Here is a 9,925-nt window from a genome sequence, read left to right on the forward strand (position 1 = left end):
TTCACTCAACTATTCTGTGTAGATGTGCACTGTGGGTTGCTCTGGGTTTTCCTGTGGTTAAGGACAAAATGTTGCCTCCAGTGAATATTACCCCACTAAAAAATATTGAGGCCATCCTTGTCTGTTTTTCACGGCCACAGGGATGTTTTTAGTTCCTCCATTTAAATAGCTGTATGTAGACCTCTTATCTCCTACTGCTTCCTTGGCTTTGTGTTACAATCACAGGTTTTTTATAATGTAATGAGAAAGTCAGAGTATTTCATTGTCAATTTTTATTAACATTTATTTTAATAAACTCATTATTCACACATTTCTTCTATAAGGTTACAGAATCTGTAGAATAATAAAGTATCTGTAAGATGTTTGATTTTTTTTTAAGTGTGATCATTTTTTTAGTACTGCAAAGGTTGCTTTGTAAAAGATATTTAATATTTTCTGCAAGATAAAGCAAGAACTGAAATTTTCCTGTTTAAAATTGTGCTACTGACATTTTTTATGTCAATGTTTTTCAGCTGTCAGGGCCTCATTTTCGACCAATGATAGAACTTAGCTATTCTTACATAGTGTCTTTATTTAAAACTCATTCATAAAATACATTCATGATGCAAAATCAATGTACATATTTAAAAATAACAACAATCAAATATGTGGAACTGAGCTGAAGAACTTTTTCAGACTCGCCCTGGAGTTCCATCCTCTCTCCTTTGCAAACCCGAACACACTCCCAAACAGATCAGGGAATGAATCCATCAGGTTGATGCTCTCTGCGTCCTCTGGACTATGTAAAGAAATGAGACACCAAAAAACATGGTCTGACACACAATACTACTAAATTATTTAACAAATGTGCATCACGTCATGTTACATGTAACTCACTAATGCTCATGTAGGTTGCGTATAAAACGCAGCAGACCCAGTGTGTTCTCAGGATAGACTTTCTTCTTACCATCCACTTTCTGGACAAGCTCAGACGGCAACTGAGAAAATAAATATTTATATTATTACTTTTATTTTATTACTTTTGCTTTACTTTATTTAAAGTAATCAGGCCATGAACTACATTCAAATGATTTGTAACAAGGAATATCTTGAAGACATGAAATCAGATTATTTAAGTTGTTACTATTTTCATGTATTTAATTATATTTATAATGTTATATTTGCATATGTATGTTTGAATATGTCTGCACTGAACTTAGACTCACTTTAGTTTTCCATTCAGAAAAGCTTTTCCCCTCAGTGTATTTTTCAATGGCATGAAGGAGTTCCTCATCAACATTACGACAGTTTTCGGTCTCATTCTGGTTCCCCACTTTTTTCAAATACTCCACTCTCCTGACAGGATTTCAACAACAGCACAATATCTTCAGATGATTAAAAGATATACAGTGGATGAAAATTTCCTCTTAATTTCTTATAAAATCATAATAAGCTATACTATAAGTAGTGCTGAACCTCTCTGGCTTGTTTAGACTGATAAATGCCATTGCCAGATCAATGGAATATTCTACCTTTCATCAGTCCAGAAAAAGGGGTGTGCAAGGGTTTGCTCCACAGTTGGTCTGTTGTTTGGATTTTCATTGATCATCCACTCGACGAGATCCTTTGCTACATCATCATCCAGATGTGTCAGTGAGTATCTTCCTTGTAGGATGTTGACTTCACAAAATGCGCCTTTACCAAATGGATGGTGTCCTCCAGAGAGAATGTAGTACACTAACATCCCAGCAACCTGCAAACAGGTTACAGTGTTACAAGTTTAGAATTTTCATCAAATACAATTTAAATTAATTATATCTGTGTAAGTCAATAATTGAATTTCTAATCATATATTTTTAATCATTGAATTTAGTTATAATAATTACAATATTGTTGGCTTAAAAGAAAGGATAGACCACCTGAATGTCGGAGCTCCTCTTGTACCCAATGTTGACCTCCTCATCTATGGTCTCCTTTGCCTTCCAGCATCTAGTTCCAGCAATGCTTGTTCGTAAAGTTGTTTGGCCTTGGTTCAATCGACGACTTATGCCAAAATCAGCCAATCTAGCTTTTCCATTTATGTCTATTACAAACAGAAATTTCAAATTAATGTGAGAAAAAAAATCAGATCATTTTAAATTCTTAGGTTTAACTCCTACCAATCAGAACATTCTGGGGTTTGATATCCCGATGAAGCACTTTGGTTTTCGGTTGGTGTAAAACCTGTAAGCTGCACAGAACTTCATTTACCAGCTTCTTCAGAACCAAACTTCTCCCTGTGTTATCATCTGGCAAATGCTCTTGGATATATTCCTCCAGTGTGTACTCACAAAGCTGAAGAACAAGGTATCCAAAATCGCCAACTTCAGCAAAGTCCACATATCGCACAATGGAGGGACTATCAAGCTGTGGAAGTCGTAGGAATTCCTCCTCATTTCTCAGGACTTGGTAATTGGACTTAATCATTCGTTTCACAGCCACCTCTGTGCCGTCATCCCTCAAACCAAGGAAAACTTCTGTTCCATCACTTCCTTTAGCAATCCGAAATTCATCACAAAGTACAAGAGTAAGGTTTCCCAGCCTATTTTTAATATCCATGTTAGCTAGCTTCTCAAGCTTGGGTCTCCAACGACGGCTGGTCTGAACCCACCTTTTTGAGATATTTGCGTTCTCAGCCGGCTGTGTGAACGGCTGCACACTTGAATTTGATTCCTCAATGGATTTCACTACTGGGTCAGGATAGAGTTCCTCTTTATCTTGCAGCTCAGATTCTTGTGATCCCACTTCTTGCTGGATTCTCTTCTTCTTCTTCTTCTTCTTCTTATTTTTCCTGCTTTTTGTTATAACAGCAGTCTCCTCACATAAACTATCAACTGCACTTGAATCCGCTGGATGTCTCAGTGATTCATGCAACCTTTGCAGCTTTTTCTTCATGACTTCATCCATCTCTGTCTCTGCTTTTATAAGTATCATCTCTGGGATGAGAGACAATCCACACAATGCAACAAGTTCAGGAGCAAAGACATTTATATTGGCGAACAGTCCATATGTCCACACTCTGATTAGACTTGAATAATCAGGACGTGTGAGAGGCAATAGACTTTTGCATAACTTCTCATAGACAGAATTGTTTGTACTCAGTTTCTGCTCAGACGTCTTCTGCATCATGACATTGAGTATCTTTAGTATCAGATGATTGACTATTTCTCCTTGTGCATTTCCAAAGCGCTGAAGACTGTTTGTTAGAACTGGAACAAGCTCACTGAATACCTGAGAAGAGATGCTTTCACTGACACACAAAGCAACATTTAAGCAGTTCAGTGCAATCGGACAGTTTTCCTGAGGGATTCTTGGGAAGCGCTTGATGAGTCCCTCAATGTATCTTTCTGCACTGTTTGTGTCTTTTAACCACTTGATGGCGGTCTGACGATACTGCTCTGCACTTGGACCAACTACACCAAAATATTGCTCAAAATAAATCAAAGGAACAAAAGGATCCTCTTGAAAGAAATGTTCCTTAAACACTCTGTAAACTTCAGTTTGGTTTTTCGTTCGTACAGCAAAAGGAAAAGAGAAAGATATACGTACTTTCTCAGACACTTCACCCTGTGAAGATAGATGACAAATCATTCTCTCCACCTTTTTATCAACGTCTGGATTCACCCCATAGTTCCTTACAGGTGAAGCTCCAGCCTTTATAAGTGCTTTCACAATGTCTTCACGGTCATGATCAACAGCACACTGCAATGGAGTAAACATTTGTAATCCATGTCCATCCGGGTTAGCTTTTGCTGCAAGTAAACTTTTCACAATACTCAATGGAACTCCAGGTGTTAAAGCTGTATAATGTAGAGGTGTTCGTCCATTTGATGAGGGTTTGTTTGGATCAGCCGACTCCTTAAGTAGATATGAGCAGATTTCTACATTTTTGCATAGAACTGCTGCTGTTAATATCGTGACATCATCATTCCAGATTTCAGAAGAGTACAAACCATTAATATCTCTGCCTTTTAATGATTTGCGAAGTTTCTTTAACTTCTTGTTTATGATACATTGTATTAGGGGATCTGTTTTTCTAGGAATTGGAATTGCAAGTGGAACTGAAAATGGTACTTGGATCTGGAATTCCATGGATGTGTTCATTACAAGCTGTGGAGAGACCATGGTCATTTAATGCATCAGTCATTAATGCTTCTTCAACCCTTACAAAAAAAGAGGTTTATTCAAGTGTGCTAATATTATACTTCTTTTAAACTAAACATAAGACTACTTTTTATAAACTTCTCAGAAATATATTTATAAGTTACTTATTCTGACAGAAATGTCTAAGTATATTTTGCCCCGTACTTGTGCTATTATACTTTTAAGTATATCTTGCTTAAAAGATTTAATATTCTAGTATACTTGGCTTATAGTTGTGTATACTCATTACGCTAACATACTGTATATTGTTTTACATATCGCTCGTAAAATTGCACATTTTGGCACCCACTACAATAGATTTGTTTTAAATAAATTGATTTATAAAGAAAACAGATATTTTTTCCTAATTCTGAGTATGTGAATGTTTGTGCAGTCCACTGCTAGTTTACGTAGGCATTTAATTCAAATCTACTTAACTCTTTCACCACATTTACGGATTTTTTTGTAATTTATGACACAACGCATCCCTACCTTCCCTACCAGAAATTTCCTGCAATCCGTGTTTTCACTGTTATATGGTAGGGAGCGCTATTACTTTTTTTCCGAAAGAGTACAGAATCTCCAGATCAAAGCATAGGTGAAGAATAATAATTCTACAACTAAATATTCTGGGGGTCATGAAAATTTTGTGAAAATTATCGAAAATGCTGGTGCTGACTGGCTCTTTAAAAAAAACATCCTGGCGGGGAAAGTGTTAACACTAAAAGGTGTACTTCAAGTATAAAAAGTAATACCTAATAGGAACATAGTAGTACTACTTTAAGTGCAAGAATAATACATTAAGTGTAAACTATGAGTAGCTATAATGCTAAGTTCACTTAAAAGAAAAGAACAAGACAACTCACAAGTACTTGCAGTAAAACTAGTAGTTTCATGTGAGTACAGTTCAAAGTGTACTTTTTTTTATAAACTAAAAAACTCCTAGTATTTAACACTATCAGTATACCCATAAGTTCACTTTTAGTTGCAGTACAAACTAAAAATATTGATGTAAACTAGCTGTGTACCCTGCCAGCGACACTTTTTATATACTAAAAAGTGGACCAATTTAGTCCCGACCAAGTAGTACTGATACAGTACACTTCCAAATACACTACTAGTATATTGATATAAGAATACTTACTTACAAAATGTATCTTTAAAATATTCTTGATCTTTACTTAAGGTAATAAAATGAACTTGAAGTATATTTTTTTTAAAGGAACTCCAGAATTTATTATTATTAGCCTATTATTATTATTACTATTATTATTATTTTCAGAAAAGAAGTAGAACCACAAGAAAGCAAAATTTTAAAAGTTAAGAACATTGTTGGCCAACAAACATTAAATAATAAACTGTAAATATTTTTGTCATCCTTTCTGTTAAAATCTACCTCCATATAAAAAATGAATAGTTAGTTGTTGGTTAAACAGGTGAACAAAATGACATAGGAAAGGGACAATTGGTAGATTTTAACAGAAAGGATGACAAAAATGTAAAGGTTAAGACCATTGTTGGCCAACAAACATTCATTAATAAACTGTAAATATTTTGTCATCCTTTCTGTTAAAATCTACCTCCATATAATTGTCCCTTTCCTGTGTCATTTTGTTCACATGTTTAACCAACAACTAACTATTCCTTATTTATATATAGAACAGAAAACAGCCATTTGATTCTGTGTGAAATAGTTTCAGTTTGAATTCAAATGGAGCCTGCCATATTAAATATTACGGGAATAACATTTTTGTTTCCCAGGCCTTTAAACTCTGCTTTATGTCTAAGACCCTCTCACCTTTCATTAACTTTGCTTTGTCGATTTCATCATTTAGCCTATACAAAATTATGAATTGCTGGCAATCCAATTTTAAAGACGGTCAGGGTAGGTAGCTTATGTGTTCTTTTTTTGTTGGGTTAAGCAAAACGTTAAGTCCCCTTGTGTCTTAAACCTGACACAAATGGGGGTAGACTGTGTACAGTTGAGACATGAGTACAGTTTTCGCGCTCTTTAAGATCACTAGATTCGAGGCTTCTGGTCATTCCTAGGATATCCAGATCCACCAAAGGAGGCAGAGCATTTTCACATTTAGCTCCGAAGCTCTGGAATAGCCTTCCTGATATTGTTCGTAGCTCAGACTCTTAATATCTTAGTCTACAAGCTAATGAAATATCATGCGGCACGTCATGTGGAAATTCACTTTGCAGTATCTATTTTTGGGTGAAAAATCAAAACGCAAAAAGTTTCTCAACTCAGTCTACACTACAGTAGGCCTACTGCAAAGGGATTTTCAATACCCAGTTTTTAAACTTTTACGGTTGGTCTTCACCTTCTTAAATGTTTAGTTAGCCTGCATCTTTGTATAGCCTATATAGCCTATAATAATAATAAAAAAATCCACGAGTACAAAGAGGAAGAATAAAAAGTCAATGAAAGTAATGAAAATTTAAATAAATGTTCATTATGTTGGGTAAAAAATAAAAAATCCAAAAACTTTTAGCGCGCTTTTTGTTTTCATAAAAACGAAACTCGGGGATGGGCGGGCCGATCTCGCAGAATAGGCTTTAGGTGATAGAAAGATCCTCACCTAAAGAAAGATTCTCATTTAACTTATTGCTGTTTAAACTATTAATTTTAAGAAAATACGTAGCCTATCACTGCAGTGTTGGTGCGAAAGAGAAAATGTAGCCTAAATGAACAATTTCTCCTGCAGTCTAAATCAGTCTGCTGCAAGACATCATGACATCGATATCGCGCTCATTTAGAATGTCTAATATTATCTGGATTTGTTTAACAGTTGCCACGAATGTAAATGTGACATTAAATATAATGCGTGATGTTTGTTATAAATTTAAATTAAAAGTTGCTAAAAGACTGGCAATGATCTGTGATTGCTATTATGCTCAACAAAAAGTCTGATAATTATGTTTAAATTAGGGCTTTCAAATAGCATGTTAAATGATTATAATTACCTGTGTCATTCCCAGAAATCGCACAAACTTTCTATTCAGAAGAGATAGGACTAGCTGTTGGTATCCGTCAATACTGGCCTTGATAGCCTATACTTATCCGATAAAAAGGGTAAGTGCCGTATATCTTCCTCATTCTTATCTTATACACTGTAGGCTACACGTCATCCACCCCACGCCCCAATTTAAAGATATAGGGTTGCGCAAAGAACTACTGAATTGTTTGGCAACTTAGGCATAATATACAGTCGATGCTACAGTGTGCCCAATTTAATATGAATTAGCCAAAATAACATCCCACAATTTTAAGATTGCTCAGCACTTCAACTGTAGGCTACCTAAAAAGTAGCCTATTATGGAGCTATAAATGTGTCTTTATTACATGCGAGAAAATAAATGATCTGAGAGAGAAAAAAAAGTTTGAGAGAAAAAGTTATCACACTGATCGCAAAAAAACATGTCATGAGAGAAAAAAGAATATTTGAGAGAAAAAGTTTTCATACCAATAGCAAAATATAATATTTGAGACTATAAAAAGTTTTGAGAGAAAGTATTTCCTCATACAACCTAAAAAAAATATAAATTTGAAATTATTAAAATTATTTCTGAGAAAAAAATACTTTGAAAAATACTGAGAAAAATACTCTCTCAAAATACTTTGAAAAAAATCTCAAATATATATTTTTTTCTATCAGTGTGAAAACATTTTCTCTAAAAAAAAGTTTCTCTCAAAACGCTTTTCTTACGATGCAATTTTTTGCTCTGGTGTCAGGATTTTGCTTTAGCTGTGAAAATTGTGTCATGGGCGGGGCCACATTCTTTTTTTCCTATTGGAACGTTCCTATTGGCCAGTCGGGTGAGCATCGTCTTGTCTTGGGAGCAGTGTTGGCAGATGTACGATAATTATCGTATTTGTACGATCATTTTGACCTCTGTACGATGTACGACCAATAATTAAAAAAATCCCATAATGTACGATAATTTCAGAGTTTTCAGTGGTTCGTCCAAACACACATCCTACCGCTTGTCTCTCTAACCCCGAATCATTTCATAGGCTCGCCTGCCTGCACGCAAGCACGTACCCAGATAGCAAAAAATATCCGCTTCTTTTTGCCGCCGGTGTTCTGTCGATCTGTCCTACCTTGTCAGTTTTTCCTACCGTAGCGCAAAATTATTGTAAATTATTATAAAAAATTGTTCTAAACTGCCTGTCGGCTATAGGTGCGTTCCACTGGCGGGGATGAAACGTTTGACGCCGAATACGTCACTCCCATTTCTTGCCGCCGTGAAATAGCCTGCCGGCCGACTGCTTCATTTTCTTTGGCGGTTGCCTCCGTCTAATGGACCGCGGCCGGCTGGGGGCAATCTGCTTTTAAATACAAGAATTTCTACTCTAAAATCGACCAGCCATATGGCTATGTTTGGCATGTTGGGAGTTAGAATGGAAGTGGAACTGACAGCATTTTTACTACTTTTTCACATTTGAAGCAAGTATAAAATCATAATAGGCCTAGCCTATATGTGAATTATATCAAATATTAGTTGTTGTTTTTTGGCAGTGAAAGACATCTGCAACATGGCTAAAATATTGGGTAGGCATACTTTATATTTATTTATTAATTTGCAACCATGGTAATATCTATCATAAACATGAAAATCTCTGTTTTGACCTGAAGGATAAACTCAAACAAAAAAGCTAAAATCTCCTCTGGTTTCACAGCTGCGCTGGCAGATATGTGAAAAATTTATAAATATTTTGTCTCTCTGCCATTCCAGGAAATTTCGTTTATGTCTTTCATTTTTTCCCAACCTCGATTTTTTTATTTATTTGACCTTTTACAGGTAGATTAATTTGCAATTGCGACCTGTACAAATGGTTCAGAAAGTGTTAAATTCCCTGTAAAAGCAATGCAAAAAAATATAAATGCATTATAAATGTTAGAAATGTGTTGCTAAAACATATTACAAAGACTGTGAACTGTGAAGTACTGAATTGTGGAGTAGACTGTTGTATAGGTTTTCACCATTGTTGTGTTCAGGATTTTTTTGGGCGGGGCTCAAACGGTGGCTCGATGTATGGGGTTAGAGCACCCCTCCGCGTACAGACTGCAAAAGAATCGCGCAAATGAGTCGCTATTTTTAGCGACTTTTCAAACGTCACTCACTCTAGCTACGTCTACCCTGTTCAGTAAATGACTGAGAGGAGCAGCAGCACATTCATCTGTTGATCGCACGGCCGCTGAGAGACGTGAATGAGCAGTGTTTTTCCACGGATTTATTATCTGCTTTTATTTTTTATTTTAATTAAATAATTTAGTTTCCTTCCTTTTCTTGTGCTTACGGTATTACTTGTAATACTCACTATCACAAAGCTTTTGTTCATCCGGCTCCCGAACTCTCTCAATTCAGATAATTTTCCACATTGGCCTATAAAAAAAGTTACTCATTCACTAGGCCTTTATCATAGCTTATCGTTCTATTGTCTGACAAAACATATATAGGAAATGAGAACAGCTTTATTTTACATTCGGCTATATTATATTATAATATATTAAATACAGTATGTGAGCTGAGCATTCATTTATAGAGAAAACACATTAGACAAGCAGAACGCAAGTACGACGCGATGACGTCACGAATATGCTAATTGACGTATGACGTCATTTAGCGACTTTTAGGTAAGGCCTTAGCTACTTTACTTTGAAAATAGTTGGCAACACTGGTCTGCGCTTAGAGAGCGCTTACGGCTGGTATGAAAGGAGCAAGAAAGTGAAACTTTACACATGTGAAAGAG

The 9,925-nt window shown here is 35.7% G+C and overlaps 1 protein-coding gene across 1 annotated transcript; it reads right to left on the bottom strand.

Annotated features, from left to right (window-relative positions):
- Window positions 1–257: 257 nt before the first annotated feature.
- Window positions 258–7,328, bottom strand: LOC143710750 (uncharacterized). Its single transcript, XM_077201879.1, has 7 exons — window positions 7,135–7,328; window positions 2,139–4,128; window positions 1,899–2,062; window positions 1,512–1,732; window positions 1,206–1,335; window positions 877–977; window positions 258–778 (listed from the first exon to the last, which is right to left on the bottom strand). The coding sequence occupies exons 1-7, from the start codon at window positions 7,141–7,143 to the stop codon at window positions 640–642; spliced, it is 2,754 nt and encodes a 917-aa protein (XP_077057994.1). The 5' UTR covers window positions 7,144–7,328; the 3' UTR covers window positions 258–639.
- Window positions 7,329–9,925: the final 2,597 nt, after the last annotated feature.

This window comes from Siphateles boraxobius, unplaced genomic scaffold (assembly GCF_051911475.1).
Source record: "Siphateles boraxobius isolate OS27281-9 unplaced genomic scaffold, OSU_SipBor_1 48, whole genome shotgun sequence".
Lineage (NCBI taxonomy): Eukaryota > Metazoa > Chordata > Actinopteri > Cypriniformes > Leuciscidae > Siphateles > Siphateles boraxobius.

Excerpts from the sequence above, each read along its gene's own strand:
- LOC143710750 (XM_077201879.1), bottom strand. Across the intron at positions 978-1,205 it reads TTTCTGAATGGAAAACTAAA|TTGCCGTCTGAGCTTGTCCA; the intron begins GTGAGTCTAAGT and ends TTATTTTCTCAG. Across the intron at positions 779-876 it reads CGCAACCTACATGAGCATTA|TCCAGAGGACGCAGAGAGCA; the intron begins GTGAGTTACATG and ends TTCTTTACATAG.